The sequence below is a fragment of the Ranitomeya variabilis genome, chromosome 5, assembly GCF_051348905.1.
Source record: "Ranitomeya variabilis isolate aRanVar5 chromosome 5, aRanVar5.hap1, whole genome shotgun sequence".
NCBI lineage: Eukaryota > Metazoa > Chordata > Amphibia > Anura > Dendrobatidae > Ranitomeya > Ranitomeya variabilis.
The window spans coordinates 2,690,718-2,712,387 of NC_135236.1; the positions used below are offsets into that span (position 1 = coordinate 2,690,718).

The 21,670-nt window shown below is 56.5% G+C and overlaps 2 protein-coding genes across 5 annotated transcripts in view; one reads left to right on the forward strand and one right to left on the reverse strand.

The window, feature by feature from the left end:
• Window positions 1-21,670, reverse strand: part of LOC143774131 (uncharacterized) — a 267,928-nt gene that overhangs the window by 89,125 nt on the left and 157,133 nt on the right. Inside the window, exon 1 of one of the 4 annotated variants that reach the window (XR_013215477.1) lies at window positions 1,070-1,202. The exons of 1 other annotated variant lie outside the window; for it this stretch is intronic. The gene's annotated coding sequence lies outside the window, so the exon portion shown is untranslated. 2 more of the 4 variants (XR_013215479.1, XR_013215476.1) reach the window with 2 other exon arrangements.
• On the forward strand, window positions 524-19,042 carry ELP5 (elongator acetyltransferase complex subunit 5). The gene is made up of 8 exons (XM_077261442.1): window positions 524-1,009; window positions 1,082-1,142; window positions 10,955-11,035; window positions 12,202-12,425; window positions 12,505-12,668; window positions 12,772-12,852; window positions 16,086-16,186; window positions 18,802-19,042. The coding sequence occupies exons 1-8, from the start codon at window positions 958-960 to the stop codon at window positions 18,908-18,910; spliced, it is 873 nt and encodes a 290-aa protein (XP_077117557.1). The 5' UTR covers window positions 524-957; the 3' UTR covers window positions 18,911-19,042.

A 21,670-nucleotide genomic window follows, 5' to 3' on the forward strand; every position in this document is an offset into this window, starting at 1 on the left:
CCCCCGATCACACACAGGAGGAGCAGACCCCCGATCACACACACAGGAGGAGCAGACCCCCGATCACACACAGGAGGAGCAGACCCCCGATCACACACAGGAGGAGCAGACCCCCGATCACACACACAGGAGGAGCAGACCCCCGATCACACACAGGAGGAGCAGACCCCGATCACACACACAGGAGGAGCAGACCCCCGATCACACACACAGGAGGAGCAGACCCCCGATCACACACACAGGAGGAGCAGACCCCCGATCACACACACAGGTGGAGCAGACCCCCGATCACACACAGGAGGAGGAGACCCCCGATCACACACAGGAGGAGGAGACCCCCGATCACACACAGGAGGAGCAGACCCCCGATCACACACACAGGAGGAGCAGACCCCGATCACACACACACACAGGAGGAGGAGACCCCCGATCACACACAGGAGGAGCAGACCCCCGATCACACACAGGAGGAGCAGACCCCGATCACACACAGGAGGAGCAGACCCCCGATCACACAGGAGGAGCAGACCCCCGATCACACACACACACAGGAGGAGGAGACCCCCGATCACACACAGGAGGAGCAGACCCCGATCACACACACACACAGGAGGAGGAGACCCCCGATCACACACAGGAGGAGCAGACCCCCGATCACACACAGGTGGAGCAGACCCCCGATCACACACAGGAGGAGCAGACCCCCGATCACACACAGGAGGAGCAGACCCCCATCACACACAGGAGGAGGAGACCCCCGATCACACACAGGAGGAGCAGACCCCCGATCACACACAGGTGGAGCAGACCCCCGATCACACACAGACGCCTCATAGATTTCTTGCTTCTAATATCGATCATCAGCCAATCACCATCACTCCCGCTAGCTCCGCCCCTTACTCCGATCACGTGACCTCTTGTACCGGTGAGGGCGGGGCTGGTTGTGGACTCTCCGCCATGTTACCGGCAGTGCGGAGCGGCGGCGCCCGGGGGCTGACACTGCTGACAGGTGACGTCACTGCTCCCGAGCTCAGCTGTGCAAAACCGGCGCCTCATTAACCTCTGTCACCTCTCTCCGCAGACAGCGCCACCATCAGCGGCCGCCGAGTACTGCACAGCCTGATCGCGGCCTCGGTGCGGAGGTGAGACTGACACGTGACAGGACGGGCGGAGGCTGATTGGATAACGCTCCTCTTCCTCCTGTCTCTCTTTCGCTCCTCCCCCCCTCTCTTTTTCACTTCTCCTCCTCATCTCTGTTTCCTCCTCCTCCCGTCTCTCTTTCGCTCCTCCTCGTCTCTCTTTTGCTCCTCCCGTCTCTCTTTCGCTCCTCCTCGTCTCTCTTTTGCTCCTCCTCCTCCCGTCTCTCTTTCTCACGTGACAGGATGGGAGGAGGCTGATTGGATAACGCTCCTCCTCCCCTCTCTTTCGTTCATCCTCCCCGTCTCTCTTTCACTCCTCCGCCCCATTTCTCTTTAGCTCCTCTTCTCTTTCTCTTTCACTCCTTTTTCCATTTCTCTTTCGCTCTTCCTAATCCCCGTCTCTCTTTTGCTCCTCCTCCCCATCTCTCTTTTGCTCCTCCTCCCCATCTCTCTTTTGCTCCTCCTCCCCATCTCTCTTTTGCTCCTCCTCCTCATCTCTCTTTTGCTCCTCCTCCTCATCTCTCTTTTGCTCCTCCTCCTCATCTCTCTTTTGCTCCTCCTCCTCGTCTCTTTCGCTCAATCTCCCCCGTCTCTCTTTCGCCGCTCCTCCTCGTCTCTCTTTCGCACCTCCTCCCCCGTCTCTCTTTCGCTCCTCCTCCTCATCTCTCTTTTGCTCCTCCTCCTCGTCGCTCTTTCTCTCCTCCTCATCTCTCTTTCGCTCCTCCTCCTCCTCGTCTCTTTCGCACCTCCTCCCCGCCATCTCTCTTTCGCACCACCTCGTCTCTCTTTCGCTCCTACTCCCGTCTCTCGCTCCTCCTCATCTCTTTTTCACTCCTTTTCCTCTCCTTCTCTCTTTTGCTCCTCCTCCTCGTCTCTCTTTTGCTTCTCCTCCTCCCCGTCTCTTTCGCTCCTCCTCCCCATCACACTTTCCCTCCTCCTCTGCATCACTCTTTTTCTCCTCATCCTCTTCCCCATCTCTCTTTTGCTCCTCCTCACCATCTGTCTTTCTCACGTGACAGGATGGGCGGAGGCTGATTGGATAACGCTCCTCCTCCCCTCTCTTTCGCTCATCCTCCCCGTCTCTCTTTCACTCCTCCGCCCCATTTCTCTTTAGCTCCTCTTTTCTTTCACTCCTTTTCCCATTTCTCTTTCACTCTTCCTAATCCCCGTCTTTCTTTTGCTCCTCCTCCCCATTTCTTTCGTTCCTCCTCCCTGTCTCTCTTTCGCTCCTTTTCCCATCACTCTTTCGCTCCTCCTCCTCGTCTCTCTTGCTCTTCCTCCTCCCCTTCTCTCTTTCGCTCCTCCTCGTCTCTTTTTCGCTCCTCCGCCTCCTCTATCACTCTTTCGCTCTTCCTCCTCCCCGTCTCTCTTTCGTTCCTCCTCCTCCCCGTCTCTCTTTCGCTCCTCCTCCCCTCTCTTTCGCTCCTACCTCTTCTCCGTCTTTCTTATGCTCCTCCTCGTTTCCCTGGTGCTCCTCCTCCCCGTCTTTTTTACACTCCTCGTTTTCTTGGCGCTCCTCCTCCCTCCTGTCTTTCTTACACTCCTCCCCGTCTCTCTGGCGCTCCTCCTCCCCCCGCCTTTATTACACTCCTCCTCTCTGGTGCTCCTCCTACCTCCTCCCCTCCTTTCTTTTGCTCCTCCCTCTGGTTTCCCTGGTGCTCTTCCTCCTCCCCGTCTCTCTGGCGCGCCTTCTCCCCCCACCTTTATTACACTCCTCCTCTCTGGCGCTCTTCCTACATCCTCCCTGTCTTTCTTATACTCCTCCTCGTTTCCCTGGCGCTCCTCCTCCTCCCCGCCTTTCTTACGCTCCTCCTCGTTTCCCTGGTGGTTTTCCTCCCCATCTTTCTTACACTTATCCTCCCCATCTCTCTAGCGCTCCTCCTGCTCCTCTTCTCTCGTTTGCTCCTCCTACCTCCTCCCCGTCTTTCTTATACTCCTCCCCCGTCTTTCTTACACTCCTCGTTTCACTGGCGCTCCTCATCCTGCCGTCTTTCAAATACTCCTCCTCGTTTCCCTGGCGCTCCTCCTCCCCCCGCCTTTCTTACACTCCTCCTCGTTTCCCTGGCGCTCCTCCTCCCCCCGCCTTTCTTACACTCCTCTGTTATGACCCCAATGGCGAGGGTCTCAGAGGAACGTGGAAGTCTGCAGAGTACAAAAATCCAGCTCATAGGGCAGTGGTAACTGGGTTGACCATATATCTACTCCTAACGCCAACACTAGAAGTAGCCGGGGATCATTCCTACGTTGATTCTAGATGACACGCGCCAGCCGGAGAATCTAGCTACCCCTAGTAGAGGAAAACAAAGACCTTTCTTGCCTCCAGAGAAGGGGACCCCAAAGCTGGATAGAAGCCCCCCACAAATAATGACGGTTAGGTAAGAGGAAATGACAAACACAGAAATGAACCAGGTTTAGCACAGAGAGGCCCGCTTACTGATAGCAGAATAAAGAAAGGTAACTTATATGGTCAACAAAAACCCTATCAAAATCCACACTGGAAATTCAAGAACCCCCGAACCGTCTAACGGTCCGGGGGGAGAACACCAGCCCCCCTAGAGCTTCCAGCAAAGGTCAGGATATAGATATGGAACAAGCTGGACAAAAATACAAAACCAAAACAAATAGCAAAAGGCAGACTTAGCTGATATAACTGGAACCAGGATCAGTAGACAAGAGCACAGCAGACTAGCTCTGATAACTACGTTGCCAGGCATTGAACTGAAGGTCCAGGGAGCTTATATAGCAACACCCCTAACTAACGACCCAGGTGCGGATAAAAGGAATGACAGAAAAACCAGAGTGAAAAAACTAGTAACCACTAGAGGGAGCAAAAAGCAAATTCACAACAGTACCCCCCCTTAGTGAGGGGTCACCGAACCCTCACCACGACCACCAGGGCGATCAGGATGAGCGGCATGAAAGGCACGAACTAAATCGGCCGCATGAACATCAGAGGCGACCACCCAGGAATTATCCTCCTGACCATAGCCCTTCCACTTGACCAGGTACTGAAGCCTCCGCCTGGAGAGGCGAGAATCCAAGATCTTCTCCACCACGTACTCCAACTCGCCCTCAACCAACACCGGAGCAGGAGGCTCAGCAGAAGGAACTACAGGCACAATGTACCGCCGCAACAAGGACCTATGAAATACATTGTGAATAGCAAACGACACAGGAAGATCCAGACGAAAAGATACAGGATTAAGGATTTCCAATATCTTGTAAGGCCCAATAAAACGAGGTTTAAATTTGGGAGAGGAGACCTTCATAGGAACAAAGCGGGAAGAAAGCCATACCAAATCCCCAACGCGTAGTCGGGGACCCACACCGCGGCGGCGGTTGGCAAAGCGCTGAGCCTTCTCCTGTGACAACTTCAAGTTGTCCACCACATGATTCCAGATCTGCTGCAACCTATCCACCACAGAATCCACCCCAGGACAGTCAGAAGGCTCCACATGACCCGAAGAAAAGCGAGGATGGAAACCAGAGTTGCAGAAAAAAGGCGAAACCAAGGTGGCGGAACTAGCCCGATTATTAAGGGCAAACTCAGCCAACGGCAAGAATGTCACCCAATCGTCCTGATCAGCAGAGACAAAACACCTCAAATAAGCCTCCAAAGTCTGATTGGTTCGCTCCGTCTGTCCATTAGTCTGAGGATGGAAAGCAGACGAAAACGACAAATCAATGCCCATCCTACTACACAAGGATCGCCAGAACCTGGAAACGAACTGGGATCCTCTGTCTGACACAATATTCTCAGGGATGCCGTGCAAACGAACCACGTTCTGGAAAAACACAGGAACCAGATCGGAAGAGGAAGGCAGCTTAGGCAAAGGAACCAAATGGACCATCTTGGAGAAGCGATCACATATCACCCAGATAACGGACATGCCCTGAGATAGCGGAAGATCAGAAATGAAATCCATGGAGATATGTGTCCAAGGTCTCTTCGGGACAGGCAAGGGCAAGAGCAAACCGCTGGCACGAGAACAGCAAGGCTTAGCTCGAGCACAAGTCCCACAGGACTGCACAAATGACCGCACATCCCTTGACAAGGAAGGCCACCAAAAGGACCTGGCCACCAGATCTCTGGTGCCAAAAATTCCCGGGTGACCTGCCAACACCGAGGAATGAACCTCGGAAATGACTCTGCTGGTCCACTTATCCGGGACAAACAGTCTGTCAGGTGGACAAGACTCAGGCCTATCAGCCTGAAATCTCTGCAACACACGTCGCAGATCCGGAGAAATAGCTGACAAGATAACTCCATCTTTAAGAATACCAACAGGATCAGCGACTCCAGGAGCATCAGGCACAAAGCTCCTAGAAAGAGCATCGGCCTTCACATTCTTAGAACCTGGTAAATACGAGACAACAAAATCAAAGCGGGAGAAAAACAATGACCAGCGGGCCTGTCTCGGATTAAGGCGTTTAGCAGACTCGAGATACATCAGATTTTTGTGATCAGTCAAGACCACCACACGATGCTTAGCACCCTCGAGCCAATGACGCCACTCCTCAAATGCCCATTTCATGGCCAACAACTCCCGATTGCCCACATCATAATTTCGCTCGGCAGGCGAAAACTTCCTAGAGAAAAAGGCACAAGGTTTCATAACAGAGCAACCAGGGCCTCTCTGCGACAAAACGGCCCCTGCCCCAATCTCCGAAGCATCCACCTCAACCTGAAAGGGAAGTGAGACGTCAGGCTGGCACAAAACAGGCGCCGAAGTAAACCGGCGTTTCAACTCCTGGAAAGCCTCCACGGCAGCAGGAGCCCAGTTAGCTACATCGGAGCCCTTCTTGGTCATATCCGTCAAAGGTTTCACAATGCTAGAAAAATTAGCGATAAAACGACGGTAGAAGTTAGCGAAGCCCAAGAACTTCTGAAGACTCTTAACTGACGAGGGCTGAGTCCAATCAAGAATAGCTCGGACCTTGACTGGGTCCATCTCCACAGCAGAAGGGGAAAAAATGAACCCCAAAAAGGGAACCTTCTGTACACCAAAGAGACACTTAGAGCCCTTGACAAACAAAGAATTTTCACGCAAAATTTTAAAGACCAACCTGACCTGCTCCACATGCGAATCCCAATTATCAGAAAAAACCAAAATATCATCCAGATAAACAATCAAAAATTTATCCAGATACTTCCGGAAAATGTCATGCATAAAGGACTGAAAAACTGAAGGCGCATTGGAGAGCCCAAAAGGCATCACCAAGTACTCAAAATGACCTTCGGGCGTATTGAATGCGGTTTTCCATTCATCACCTTGCTTAATGCGCACAAGGTTGTACGCACCACGAAGGTCTATCTTGGTGAACCACTTGGCACCCTTAATCCGGGCAAACAAGTCAGACAACAGCGGCAAAGGATACTGAAATTTGACAGTGATCTTATTTAAAAGCCGATAATCAATACAAGGTCTCAAAGATCCGTCCTTTTTTGCCACAAAAAAAGAATCCCGCACCAAGAGGAGAAGAAGACGGACGAATATGTCCTTTCTCCAGAGACTCCTTGATATATGAACGCATAGCGGTATGTTCAGGTACCGACAGATTAAACAGTCTTCCCTTAGGAAATTTACTGCCTGGGATCAAATCTATAGCACAGTCACAGTCCCTATGAGGAGGCAGTGCACTGGACTCAGACTCACTGAAGACATCCTGATAATCAGACAAATACTCCGGAACTTCCGAAGGCGTAGAAGAAGCAATAGACACAGGCAGGGAATCCTCATGAATACCACGACAGCCCCAACTTGAGACTGACATAGCCTTCCAGTCCAGGACTGGATTATGGGTCTGTAACCATGGCAGCCCTAAAACAACCAAATCATGCATTTTATGTAAAACCAGGAAACGTATCACCTCGCGGTGTTCAGGAGTCATGCACATGGTAACCTGTGTCCAATACTGCGGTTTATTTGCTGCCAATGGCGTAGCATCAATACCCCTAAGAGGAATAGGATTTTCTAATGGTTCAAGAGTAAAACCACAGTGCTTAGCAAATGAGAGATCCATAAGACTCAGGGCAGCACCTGAATCTACAAACGCCATGACAGGATAAGATGACAGTGAGCAAATCAAAGTTACAGACAGAATAAATTTAGGTTGCAAATTACCAACGGTGACAGGACTAACAACCTTAGCTATACGTTTAGAGCATGCTGAGATAACATGTGTAGAATCACCACAGTAGTAGCACAAGCCATTCCGGCGTCTATGAATTTTCCGCTCATTTCTAGTCAGGATTCTATCACATTGCATTAAATCAGGTGTCTGTTCAGACAACACCATGAGGGAATTTGCAGTTTTTCTATCACATTGCACCGAATTAGGTGTCTGTTCAGACAACACCATGAGGGAATTTGCGGTTTTGCGCTCCCGCAACCGCCGGTCAATTTGAATAGCCAGTGCCATAGTATCATTCAGACCTGTGGGAATGGGAAAACCCACCATAACATTCTTAATGGCTTCAGAAAGGCCATTTCTAAAATTAGCGGCCAGTGCACACTCGTTCCAATGTGTCAGCACGGACCATTTCCGAAATTTTTGGCAATACACTTCAGCCTCGTCCTGCCCCTGAGACATAGCCAGCAAGGCCTTTTCTGCCTGAATCTCAAGATTGGGTTCCTCATAAAGTAAACCGAGCGCCAGAAAAAACGCATCAAGATCAGCCAATGCCGGATCTCCTGGCGCCAGCGAAAAAGCCCAATCCTGAGGGTCGCCCCGTAAGAACGAAATAACAATTTTTACTTGCTGAGCAGAATCTCCAGATGAACAGGGTCTCAGGGACAAAAACAATTTACAATTATTCACGAAATTCCTAAACTTAAACCTGTCTCCGGAAAACAGTTCAGGAATCGGTATTTTAGGTTCTGACCTAGGATTTCTGATAACATAGTCTTGTATGCCCTGCACACGAGTAGCCAGCTGGTCCACACTTGTAATCAAGGTCTGGACATTCATGTCTGCAGCAAGCATAGCCACTCTGAGGTAAAGGGGAAGAAGAAAAAAAAAAAAAAAAAAAAAAACTCAGAATCTTCTTTCTTATAATCCCTCTTCTGCAATGCATTAAACATTTAATACTGGCCTGGCAAACTGTTATGACCCCAATGGCGAGGGTCTCAGAGGAACGTGGAAGTCTGCAGAGTACAAAAATCCAGCTCATAGGGCAGTGGTAACTGGGTTGACCATATATCTACTCCTAACGCCAACACTAGAAGTAGCCGGGGATCATTCCTACGTTGATTCTAGATGACACGCGCCAGCCGGAGAATCTAGCTACCCCTAGTAGAGGAAAACAAAGACCTTTCTTGCCTCCAGAGAAGGGGACCCCAAAGCTGGATAGAAGCCCCCCACAAATAATGACGGTTAGGTAAGAGGAAATGACAAACACAGAAATGAACCAGGTTTAGCACAGAGAGGCCCGCTTACTGATAGCAGAATAAAGAAAGGTAACTTATATGGTCAACAAAAACCCTATCAAAATCCACACTGGAAATTCAAGAACCCCCGAACCATCTAACGGTCCGGGGGGAGAACACCAGCCCCCCTAGAGCTTCCAGCAAAGGTCAGGATATAGATATGGAACAAGCTGGACAAAAATACAAAACCAAAACAAATAGCAAAAAGCAAAAGGCAGACTTAGCTGATATAACTGGAACCAGGATCAGTAGACAAGAGCACAGCAGACTAGCTCTGATAACTACGTTGCCAGGCATTGAACTGAAGGTCCAGGGAGCTTATATAGCAACACCCCTAACTAACGACCCAGGTGCGGATAAAAGGAATGACAGAAAAACCAGAGTGAAAAAACTAGTAACCACTAGAGGGAGCAAAAAGCAAATTCACAACACTCCTCCTCGTTTCCCTGGCGCTCCTCCTCCCCCCGTCTTTCTTACACTCCTCCTTGTTTCCCTGGCGCTCCTCCTCTTTTCCCTGGCGCTCCTCCTCCCGCTGTCTTTCTTACACTCCTCCTTGTTTGCCTGGCGTTCCTCCTCCCGCCGTCTTTCTTATACTCCTCCTCGTTTCCCTGGCGCTCCTCCTCCCCGCTTTTCTTACGCTCCTTGTTTCCCTGGTGCTCCTCCTCCTCCCCGTCTTTCTTACACTTATCCTCCCCATCTCTCTAGCGCTCCTCCTGCTCCTCTTCTCTCTTTTGCTCTTCCTACCTCCTCCCAGTCTTTCTTATACTCCTCCTCGTTTCCCTGGCGCTCCTCCTCCCCCGTCTTTCTTACACTCCTCCTTGTTTCACTGGCACTCCTCCTCCCGCCGTCTTTCAAATACTCCTCCTCCCCCCGCCTTTCTTACACTGCTCTTCGTTTCCCTGGCGCTCCTCCTCTTTTCCCTGGCGTTCCTCCTCCCGCCGTCTTTCTTATACTCCTCCTCCTCGTTTCCCTGGCGCTCCTCTTCCCCCCGCCTTTCTTACACTCCTCCTCGTTTCCCTGGCGCTCCTCCTCCCCCCGCCTTTCTTACAATCCTCCTCGTTTCCCTGGCGCTCCTCCTCCCCCCGTCTTTCTTACACTCCTCCTTGTTTCCCTGGCGCTCCTCCTCTTTTCCCTGGCGCTCCTCCTCCCTCTGTCTTTCTTACACTCCTCCTTGTTTGCCTGGCGCTCCTCCTCCCGCCGTCTTTCTTATACTCCTCCTCCTCGTTTCCCTGGCGCTCCTCCTCCCCGCCTTTCTTACGCTCCTCCTTCTCGTTTCCCTGGTGGTGCTCCTCCTCCTCCCCGTCTTTCTTACACTTATCCTCCCCATCTCTCTAGCGCTCCTCTTCTCTCTTTTGCTCTTCCTACCTCCTCCCCGTCTTTCTTATACTCCTCCTCCCCCGTCTTTTTTACACTCCTCCTCGTTTCACTGGCACTCCTCCTCCCACCGTCTTTCAAATACTCCTCCTCCCTCGTCTTTCTTACACTCCTCCCCGTTTCCCTGGCGCTCCTCCTCCTCCCCGTTTCCCTGGCGCACCTCTTCGTTTCCCTGGCGCTCCTCCTCCTCCCCGTTTCCCTGGCGCACCTCTTTGTTTCCCTGGCACTCCTCCTCCTCCCCGTTTCCCTGGCGCACCTCTTTGTTTCCCTGGCGCTCCTCCTCCTCCCCGTTTCCCTGGCGCACCTCTTTGTTTCCCTGGCGCTCCTCCTCCTCCCCGTTTCCCTGGCGCACCTCTTTGTTTCCCTGGCGCACCTCTTTGTTTCCCTGGCGCTCCTCCTCCTCCCCGTTTCCCTGGCGCACCTCTTCGTTTCCCTGGCGCTCCTCCCCGTTTCCCTGGCGCTCCTCCTCCTCCCCGTTTCCCTGTCGCTCCTCCTCCTCCCCGTTTCCCTGTCGCTCCTCCCCGTTTCCCTGGCGCTCCTCCCCGTTTCCCTGGCGCTCCTCCTCCTCCCCGTTTCCCTGGTGCTCCTCCTCCTCCCCGTTTCCCTGGCGCTCCTCCTCCTCCCCGTTTCCCTGGCGCACCTCTTCGTTTCCCTGGCGCTCCTCCTCCTCCCCGTTTCCCTGGCGCTCCTCCTCCCCATTTCCCTGGCGCTCCTCATCGCGGCTCCTCTCTTCCTCTCTGTTGTGTAGCAGACATTCTCCCCGGCCGCATCGTGTGCAGTCCTCTTAGCTGCAGCGTTGCCGCTGTGTCCCTGGTGGGCTGTCACCTGCCATATTGTTGTCCTCTTCTTTCCTGGCTATCGCTGCGGCTGTAGGACACCATTCACTACTGATGGCACAAGAAGCCGGAGCGCAGCATGGCGGCGGGGGATTATCTGGGGAGTGGCGGCATCAGAGCGCTGGTGTGATGGCGCGTGGACGCTCACCTGTTACTTCTCATTGTGTTGTTATAGAGCGGAACAAGTCCACGTCTTCACTTATGAGACTCCTGAAGAAGAGTTCCTGGAAGCTTTACCACAGGAGATCTCATCCAGGTGAGCGGCCTGACCATCAATGACCAGGAGGAGAGGCAGGGCGAGTGGGCAAGGAGGAGGTCTGTGGAGCAGGGAAAGAGGACGGGGGGAGTGGGGAAGGAGGAGAGGAGGTCAGGAGAGTGGGGAAGGAGGAGATGAGGTCTGAGGACAGGTGGTCGGGTGATTGGGTGAGTGGGGAAGGAGGAGAGGAGATGGGGGGAGTGGAGAAGGAGGAGAGGAGGTCGGGGAGTGGGAAAAGAGGAGGTCAGGGGAGAGCGTAAGGAGGAGAGGAGGTCGGGGGAATGGGGAAGGAGGAGAGGATGTTGGGGGAGTGGAGAAGGAGGAGAGGAGGTCGGGGAGTGGGAAAAGAGGAGGTCAGGGGAGAGCGTAAGGAGGAGAGGAGGTCGGGGGAATGGGGAAGGAGGAGAGGATGTTGGGGGAGTGGAGAAGGAGGAGAGGAGGTCGGGGAGTGGGAAAAGAGGAGGTCAGGGGAGAGCGTAAGGAGGAGAGGAGGTCGGGGGAATGGGGAAGGAGGAGAGGATGTTGGGGGAGTGGAGAAGGAGGAGAGGAGGTCGGGGAGTGGGAAAAGAGGAGGTCAGGGGAGAGCGTAAGGAGGAGAGGAGGTCGGGGGAATGGGGAAGGAGGAGAGGATGTTGGGGGAGTGGAGAAGGAGGAGAGGAGGTCAGGGGAGTGGGGAAGGAGGAGAGGAGGTCGGGGGAATGGGGAAGGAGGAGAGGATGTTGGGGGAGTGGAGAAGGAGGAGAGGAGGTCAGGGGAGTGGGGAAGGAGGAGATGAGGTCTGAGGACAGGTGGTCGGGTGATTGGGAGAGTGGGGAAGGAGGAGAGGAGATGGGGGAGTGGGAAAAGAGGAGGTCAGGGGAGAGCGTAAGGAGGAGAGGAGGTCGGGGGAATGGGGAAGGAGGGCAGGGGTGTGGGGAAGGAGGAGAGGAGGTCGGAGGGAGGAGGAGAGGCGGAGTGGGGAATGAGGAGAGGAGGTCGGGGGAGTGGGGAAGGAAGAAAGGAGGCAGGAGAAAGAGGAGGAGGAATTGTAAAGGAGGGTGAGCGGGCAAGGAGGAGAGGAGGCAGGGGAATGAAGAAGGAGAGGAGGCCAGTGGTGATGGCTTTGGGCTCAGTGTACGGTGGCCGCCCGCTGTCTTGGTCTGACCTCACGTCTTCCTCCTCCTCAGCCTCACACTCCATGATGGATTCTCCAACCCTCTGAGCTGGGAGCCGACGCTTCCTCCTCTGACTCTGCGCGACCTCTCCGTGCAGGGGATTCGGCAGCGGGTGGGTGCTGCCGGCGGCCCCGTCACCATTGTCCTGGACTCTCTGAGCTGGATTCTGGCACGATGTCCGCTCCCCAGTGTCTGCCGCCTGCTGCGAGAGCTGAGCGCCCCGCGGAGCCAGCCAGGTGAGGGCGCCGCGGCTGATGTCACATGACAGCGATGGCGGCCGGTGTAGGACAGTGATGATTGTGCTGCCCCTCGCAGGTGACACGTGTGTGGTGGCGCTGCTCCACGCTGATCTGCACGACCCTGGCGTCCTGTCATCTGTCCGTCTGCTCGCTGACACCGACATCCACCTCACTGACCCCGGAGGCAAGGCGACAGCTACCGTCACCCACCGCAAGCCAAGCGGCCGAGTGGTCACCCACGTAAGTGCCACACATGGCTCATCCCTGGGAGCACAGGGTAATACGCGCTGGTCTCTGGTGCTTTCTGGTGTCTGCCAGCGGTGATGTCAGCTCTGTGCTGCAGGTGCAATGCTTCCAGGTGCGGGACGACTTCTCTCTGGACACAGATAATGAAGATGGAAGCGAACCGGAGCCTGGAGCAAAGGTGCAGCCACGGGGAGGAGGCCAGGAGTGGAGGTGGTAGAGAGGAGGCCGGGAGTGGAGGTGGTAGGGAGGAGGCTGGGAGTGGAGGTGGTAGGGAGGAGGCTGAGAGTGGAGGTGGTAGAGAGGAGGCTGGGAGTGGAGGTGGTAGGGAGGAGGCCAGGAGTGGAGGTGGTAGAGAGGAGGCTGGGAGTGGAGGTGGTAGGGAGGAGGCTGGGAGTGGAGGTGGTAGAGAGGAGGCTGGGAGTGGAGGTGGTAGGGAGGAGGCTGGGAGTGGAGGTGGTAGAGAGGAGGCTGGGAGTGGAGGTGGTAGAGAGGAGGCCGGGAGTGGAGGTGGTAGGGAGGAGGCTGGGAGTGGAGGTGGTAGGGAGGAGGCTGAGAGTGGAGGTGGTAGAGAGGAGGCTGGGAGTGGAGGTGGTAGGGAGGAGGCCGGGAGTGGAGGTGGTAGAGAGGAGGCTGGGAGTGGAGGTGGTAGAGAGGAGGCCTGGAGTGGAGGTGGTAGGGAGGAGGCTGGGAGTGGAGGTGGTAGGGAGGAGGCTGGGAGTGGAGGTGGTAGGGAGGAGGCTGGGAGTGGAGGTGGTAGGGAGGAGGCTGGGAGTGGAGGTGGTAGGGAGGAGGCCGGGAGTGGAGGTGGTAGGGAGGAGGCTGGGAGTGGAGGTGGTAGGGAGGAGGCTGAGAGTGGAGGTGGTAGGGAGGAGGCTGAGAGTGGAGGTGGTAGAGAGGAGGCTGGGAGTGGAGGTGGTAGGGAGGAGGCCAGGAGTGGAGGTGGTAGAGAGGAGGCCGGGAGTGGAGGTGGTAGGGAGGAAGCTGGGAGTGGAGGTGGTAGGGAGGAGGCTGAGAGTGGAGGTGGTAGAGAGGAGGCTGGGAGTGGAGGTGGTAGGGAGGAGGCCAGGAGTGGAGGTGGTAGAGAGGAGGCCTGGAGTGGAGGTGGTAGGGAGGAGGCTGGGAGTGGAGGTGGTAGGGAGGAGGCTGGGAGTGGAGGTGGTAGGGAGGAGGCTGGGAGTGGAGGTGGTAGAGAGGAGGCTGGGAGTGGAGGTGGTAGAGAGGAGGCCGGGAGTGGAGGTGGTAGGGAGGAGGCCGGGAGTGGAGGTGGTAGGGAGGAGGCCTGGAGTGGAGGTGGTAGAGAGGAGGCTGGGAGTGGAGGTGGTAGGGAGGAGGCTGAGAGTGGAGGTGGTAGGGAGGAGGCCGCGAGTGGAGGTGGTAGGGAGGAGACCGGGAGTGGAGGTGGTAGGGAGGAGACAGGAGTGGAGGTGGTAGGGAGGAGACCAGGAGTGGAGGTGGTAGGGAGGAGACCGGGAGTGGAGGTGGTAGGGAGGAGGCTGAGAGTGGAGGTGGTAGGGAGGAGGCCGCGAGTGGAGGTGGTAGGGAGGAGACCGGGAGTGGAGGTGGTAGGGAGGAGACCGGGAGTGGAGGTGGTAGGGAGGAGACAGGAGTGGAGGTGGTAGGGAGGAGACCAGGAGTGGAGGTGGTAGGGAGGAGACCGGGAGTGGAGGTGGTAGGGAGGAGGCTGAGAGTGGAGGTGGTAGAGAGGAGGCTGGGAGTGGAGGTGGTAGGGAGGAGGCCGGGAGTGGAGGTGGTAGAGAGGAGGCTGGGAGTGGAGGTGGTAGAGAGGAGGCCTGGAGTGGAGGTGGTAGGGAGGAGGCTGAGAGTGGAGGTGGTAGGGAGGAGGCCGCGAGTGGAGGTGGTAGGGAGGAGACCGGGAGTGGAGGTGGTAGGGAGGAGACAGGAGTGGAGGTGGTAGGGAGGAGACCAGGAGTGGAGGTGGTAGGGAGGAGACCGGGAGTGGAGGTGGTAGGGAGGAGGCTGAGAGTGGAGGTGGTAGAGAGGAGGCTGGGAGTGGAGGTGGTAGGGAGGAGGCCGGGAGTGGAGGTGGTAGAGAGGAGGCTGGGAGTGGAGGTGGTAGAGAGGAGGCCTGGAGTGGAGGTGGTAGGGAGGAGGCTGGGAGTGGAGGTGGTAGGGAGGAGGCTGGGAGTGGAGGTGGTAGGGAGGAGGCTGGGAGTGGAGGTGGTAGGGAGGAGGCCGGGAGTGGAGGTGGTAGGGAGGAGGCTGGGAGTGGAGGTGGTAGGGAGGAGGCTGAGAGTGGAGGTGGTAGGGAGGAGGCTGAGAGTGGAGGTGGTAGGGAGGAGGCTGAGAGTGGAGGTGGTAGGGAGGAGGCTGGGAGTGGAGGTGGTAGAGAGGAGGCCGGGAGTGGAGGTGGTAGGGAGGAGACCGGGAGTGGAGGTGGTAGGGAGGAGACCGGAAGTGGAGGTGGTAGGGAGGAGACCGGGAGTGGAGGTGGTAGAGAGGAGGCCGGGAGTGGAGGTGGTAGAGAGGAGGCTGGGAGTGGAGGTGGTAGGGAGGAGGCCGGGAGTGGAGGTGGTAGGGAGGAGGCCGGGAGTGGAGGTGGTAGGGAGGAGGCCAGGAGTGGGAGGGAGGAGGCTGGGAGTGGAGGTGGTAGGGAGGAGACCAGGAGTGGAGGTGGTAGAGAGGAGGCCGGGAGTGGAGGTGGTAGGGAGGAGACCGGGAGTGGAGGTGGTAGAGAGGAGGCCGGGAGTGGAGGTGGTAGGGAGGAGACCGGGAGTGGAGGTGGTAGAGAGGAGGCCGGGAGTGGAGGTGGTAGAGAGGAGGCTGGGAGTGGAGGTGGTAGGGAGGAGGCCGGGAGTGGAGGTGGTAGGGAGGAGGCCGGGAGTGGAGGTGGTAGGGAGGAGGCCAGGAGTGGGAGGGAGGAGGCTGGGAGTGGAGGTGGTAGGGAGGAGACCAGGAGTGGAGGTGGTAGGGAGGAGACCGGAAGTGGAGGTGGTAGGGAGGAGACCGGGAGTGGAGGTGGTAGAGAGGAGGCCGGGAGTGGAGGTGGTAGAGAGGAGGCTGGGAGTGGAGGTGGTAGGGAGGAGGCCGGGAGTGGAGGTGGTAGGGAGGAGGCCGGGAGTGGAGGTGGTAGGGAGGAGGCCAGGAGTGGGAGGGAGGAGGCTGGGAGTGGAGGTGGTAGGGAGGAGGTTGAGAGTGGGGGGAGGTGGTAGGGAGGAAGCTGGGAGTGGGGGGGAGGCCTGGAGTGGAGGTGGTAGGGAGGAGGCTGAGTGGGTGGAGGAGGCCAGGAGTGGAGGTGGTAGAGAGGAGGTTGAGAGTGGGGGGAGGTGGTAGGGAGGAAGCTGGGAGTGGGGGGGAGGCCTGGAGTGGAGGTGGTAGGGAGGAGGCTGGGAGTGGGGGGTGCTAGGGATGACTGCGGCCGGCAGATGAGCGGATGTCTCCCCGTCTCCTCAGGTGGACCCCACAATCAACCTAACGTTTAATCTGCGTCTCTCTGAAGATGAGCGTGCAGGAAGAGAGTCTGCGACCCTGCCGTACACATTCACTGACAGCAAGTAAGGAGCGTGCATGTGTGACGGGGTGGGGAGGAGCGTGCATGTGTGACCGGGGGGTGGAGCGTCCATGTGTGACGGGGTGGGGAGGAGCGTGCATGTGTGACCGGGGGGGTGGAGCGTGCATGTGTGACGGGGTGGGGAGGAGCGTGCATGTGTGACGGGGTGGGGAGGAGCGTGCATGTGTGACGGGGTGGGGAGGAGCGTGCATGTTGGACAGGTTGGGGAGGGCGTGTGTGTGTCGGAAACACCGTGCTCGTGTCCCTGCTCAGGACAGCTGATAAGTTACTGATCGCGGGGGGTATGACCACTGAGACCCGCACTGATAGGGAGAACCTGCCGGCTGGGGCACTTGTGTCCCTTTTGGGAGGTACAAGACGGAGTGGCCTGTCTGGTGGCTGAAGCTGCGGTCGCTCTATGGAGCTGCCGGATTATTCCGCGCACATTGGCCCCATAGTAAATGATGGGGCGGGAGCAGCGGTCGTACCCTGACGAGGAAAAACATTCCCTGTTCTGCCTATCAGCAGACACCACCATGAACACATTAGCCTGCAGCCTGCCTTTTATTGTGGCCCTTGGGGTTGGCTTAATCTGACACGGTGGACCTCATACCAAAAAGGGTTGTGTACCCCTGATAAACAATGCGTGTATTATGCCCCACCCCTGATTATATCACATAGGTATTATGCCCCGCCCAATGGTGTGGCTCACCCCTGAGTATACTGCAGGCCGTGTGGTCTTCCCCTAAGTACATTACAGGCCATGTGCCCTGCCCCTGAGTACATTACGGGCCGTGTGCCCTGCCCCTGAGTACATTACAGGCCATGTGCCCTGCCCCTGAGTACATTACGGGCCGTGTGCCCTGCCCCTGAGTACATTATAGGCCATGTGCCCCGCCCCTGAGTACATTACGGGCCGTGTACCCTGCCCCTGAGTACATTACGGGCCGTGTGCCCTGCCCCTGAGTACATTACAGGCCATGTGCCCTGCCCCAGAGTACATTACAGGCTGTGAGGCCTGCCTCTGAGTACATTACGGGCTGTGTGGACCGCCCCTGAGTACATTACAGGCCATGTGCCCTGCCCCAGAGTACATTGCGGGCTGTGTGCCCTGCCCCTGAGTACATTACAGGCCATGTGCCCTGCCCCAGAGTACATTGCGGGCTGTGTGCCCTGCCCCTGAGTACATTATAGGCCGTGTGCCCTGCCCCTGTGTACATTACAGGCCATGTCCCCTGCCCCTGTGTACATTACAGGCTATGTGCCCTGCCCCTGAGTACATTACGGGCTGTGTGGACCAACCCTGAGTACATTACAGGCCATGTGCCCTGCCCCAGAGTACATTACGGGCTGTGTGGACCGCCCCTGAGTACATTACGGGCCGTGTGCCCCGCCCCTGAGTACATTACAGGCCGTGTGCCCCGCCCCTGAGTACATTACGGGTCTGCTCCTGCAGGCATTACAGGCCGTGTGCCCCACCCAGGAGTACATTACAGGCCGTATGCCCTGCCCCTGTGTACATTACAGGCCATGTGGCCCACTGCTGAGTGCATTGCAGGCCTTGTAACCCTCCCTGGAGTACATTACAAGCTGTGTGGACTACCCCTGAGTACATTACAGACTGTGTGCCCTGCTCCTGAGTACATTACAGGCCGTGTGCCCTGCCCCTGAGTACATTACAGGCCGTGTGCCCCGCCCCTGAGTACATTACAGGCCGTGTGCCCTGCACCCTGAGTACATTACAGGTCGTGTGCCCTGCCCCTGAGTACATTACGGGCCGTGTGCCCTGCCCCTGAGTACATTACAGGCCGTGTCGCCCGCCCCTGAGTACATTACGGGCCGTGTGTCCCACCCCTGAGTACATTACAGGCCATGTGTCCCACCCCTGAGTACATTACAGGCCGTGTGGCCCGCCCCTGAGCACATTACAGGCCGTGTGTCCTGCCTCTGAGTACATTACAGGCCATGTGCCCTGCCCCTGAGTACATTACAGGCCGTGTGGCCCGCCCCTGAGTACATTACAGGCCGTGTGGCCCGCCCCTGAGTACATTACAGGCCGTGTGGCCCGCCCCTGAGTACATTACAGGCCATGTGCCCTGCCCCAGAGTACATTGCGGGCTGTGTGCCCTGCCCCTGAGTACATTACAGGCCGTGTGTCCCACCCCTGAGTACATTACAGGCCATGTGTCCCACCCCTGAGTACATTACAGGCCGTGTGGCCCGCCCCTGAGCACATTACAGGCCGTGTGTCCTGCCTCTGAGTACATTACAGGCCATGTGCCCTGCCCCTGAGTACATTACAGGCCGTGTGGCCCGCCCCTGAGTACATTACAGGCCGTGTGGCCCGCCCCTGAGTACATTACAGGCCGTGTGGCCCGCCCCTGAGTACATTACAGGCCGTGTGGCCCGCCCCTGAGTACATTACAGGCCGTGTGGCCCGCCCCTGAGTACATTACAGGCCATGTGCCCTGCCCCAGAGTACATTGCGGGCTGTGTGCCCTGCCCGAGTACATTACAGGCCGTGTGTCCCACCCCTGAGTACATTACAGGCCGTGTGGCCTGCCCCTGAGTACATCCCATACAAGCTGGTCCATAATTGCATGCCTCCTCTCTCTGCAGGAAGCTTTCTCTCCTTCACTCCTCGTCCGGATCTGCCAGGATCTTCTATGATCCAGATCCCTCGGATGCTGCGGATGATGAGGATCCTGATGATGACCTGGATGTGTGATGCCTGCCCCTCGAGTCTCCTTATCTGATATCACTAAAGATTGGGGTACCCCTGTGGGGTCTCCTCACACCTCTGGCAGCTCTGAGCACCTGCTGCATCCTGTATATATGTAAATGAAGATGTAATTCTGTCTCCCTGTGTGATGTGTGTGGAATGGGAGATGTCACATGATCAGACACTGACTGACCCATCCCCTTCCCTGCGTGTATTATGTGGTGGGAGGGGAGATGTCATGTGATCAGATACCAGCCCCCATCATATACCAAGGCTACGGGCCGGATGGCTGCTCTCATAGAAGGAGGTATGGGCTAAAAGCTGAGTACGGGCTGGACGGTCGCTCTCAAGGACGGGTTCGGGCCAGACAGTTGCTCTCATATAGCTGGGTATGGGGTCAGAGCCGAGTCTACAGGCCAGACGGCTGCTCTCAGAGTGGGGTATGGGGACAGAGCCGAGTCTACGGTATGGGCGGACTGCAGAGTCTACAGGCCGATGGTCACTTTCACACAGCAGGGTACAGGCTCAGCTGAGTCTACGGGCCGGACGGTCCCTCTCAGAACGGGTACTGGCCAGAGGGTCGCTCACATAGCAGGGTGGGGGGGTCAGAGCCGAGTCCACCGGCCAGACGGCTGCTCTCAGAGTGGGGTATGGGGACAGAGCCGAGTCTACGGTATGGGCGGACTGCCGAGTCTACAGGCCAATGGTCACTTTCACACAGCAGGGTACAGGCTCAGCTGAGTCTACGGGCCGGACGGTCCCTCTCAGAACGGGTACTGGCCAGAGGGTCGCTCACATAGCAGGGTGGGGGGGTCAGAGCCGAGTCCACCGGCCGGACGGCTGCTCTCAGAGTGGGGTATGGGGACAGAGCCAAGTCTACGGTATGGGCGGACTGCCGAGTCTACAGGCCGATGGTCACTTTCACACAGCAGGGTACAGGCCCAGCTGAGTCTACGGGCCGGACGATCACTCTCAGAACGGGTACTGGCCGGAGGGTCGCTCACATAGCAGGGTGGGGGGTCAGAGCCGAGTCCACCGGCCGGACGGCTGCTCTCAGAGTGGGGTACAGGGTCAGAGTCAAATCTACGGTATGGGCTGACTGCCAAGTGTACAAGCCGGATGGTCACTCTCAGGACGGATACTGGCTGGACGGTTGCACTCACAGAGCGGGGTACAGGGACAGAGCCGAGTCTATGGGCTGGACGGCTGCTCTCACAGAGTGGGGTACAGGGCTGACTGCCAAGTCTACAAGCCGGATGGTCACTGTAACGGGGTCTTCCGTGCTGGAGTACCTCTTTCAGTACCACCCCGTGTTTCGGGAGGTCCACTCTGCTTTGGCTGGAGTCTGAATGAAGGACGCTGGCTGGAATTGCTTGGTTACATGGGCGCATATAAAAGATCACTGCTTCTCTACGTATTTCCAGTGTTACAACACTTTACTCACAGGACACAGAATATATCACACAGATACAGAGGGCGGGCCAATTGAAAAGTGGCAGGCCAGACATACATTACAATAGCTGCAGGGTGCCGGAGCCTGCCGATATTTACTGTGGGAATTACAAAGGTGGGGGAGGTCAGAAGGGGGATATCTTGTCCCCTCTGCCCAGGGGCACACAGCCTGTGGGCTGATGCATCTCACATGGAACCTATTATTCATACATATAACTGCACAACATATTCTGGGTGCTGGGGGGTTCCGTAACACGGCTCCCCTTTTCAGCGACGCGATCGGCATACACAGTCTGATCCTTAACGGATCGGTTTGGGGATGACCGAAGTTTATGGGGTTGGTACAAGTTCCGTTTGTCGACTTAGTCCATCGGCGTTACCGTTTTGTTTGCCGGGTCTGTAGTGGATGGTGAAGTCCAGAGGTTGTAGGGCTAAACTCCACCGCAGTAATCTGGCGTTGTCTCCGGAGACCCGATTAAGCCAGACTAGGGGATTATGGTCCTTTAGGAGGGAAAACTGTCGTCCATACAAACTTTTTGAGTGCCGATACTACCGCCAGGCACTCCTTCTCGATGGCCGCATAGCTTACTTCACGGGGCAGTAGTTTCCGACTCAGGTAAGCTACCGGGTGTTCTTTGCCGTCTGGCCCGACTTGGCTCAGTACTGCTCCCAATCCAAACATAGAAGCGTCTGTGTGAACCAGGAAACGTTTAGTTGGATCGGGTGCGGCCAATACAGGGGTATTGGTGAGGGCGTCCTTTAGCTAGCGGAAGGCTTCCTCACGCTCTGGGGTCCAGGTTACCTGGTTCTTACGGGTCAGATCAGTGAGGGGCTTGGCTACGCTGCTGTAATTGGGAACGAATTTCCTGTAATACCCCGCTGTCCCTAGAAAAGCCATGACCTGGGTTTTAGTGCGTGGGGTGGGCCATTTAGCTATGGCCTCAATCTTGGCTGGTTCTGGTCGCTGTTTCCCACTTCCCACCCAATGTCCTAAATACTGAACCTCCGCTTTGCCCACGTGACACTTGTTTGGGTTCAGGGTGATTCTGGCCTTGTGGATCCTGTCCAATACTGTCTCTAGGTGATTTAGATGCTCTTCCCATGTCGCGCTGTAGATGGGGATGTCATACAGGAAGTCACGAGCATAGTCCTGGAGACTATCCAGAAGCCGGTCAGCCAGCCTCTGGAAGGTCGCCGGGGCAGTCTTCATCCCGAATGGCATAACTCGAAACTGGAATAAGCCGAACGGGGTGACAAATGCCGACTTGGGAATAGGGTCAGGACTAAGGGGAATCTGCCCGTAGCCTTTGCATA

Coding starts and splice junctions, on each gene's coding strand:
- ELP5 (XM_077261442.1), top strand. CDS start 958: ATGTTACCGGCAGTGCGGAGCGGCGGCGCCCGGGGGCTGACACTGCTG. Junction 12,426..12,504: donor CGCCCCGCGGAGCCAGCCAG/GTGAGGGCGCCG, acceptor TGCCCCTCGCAG/GTGACACGTGTGTGGTGGCG. Junction 12,669..12,771: donor GCGGCCGAGTGGTCACCCAC/GTAAGTGCCACA, acceptor TCTGTGCTGCAG/GTGCAATGCTTCCAGGTGCG.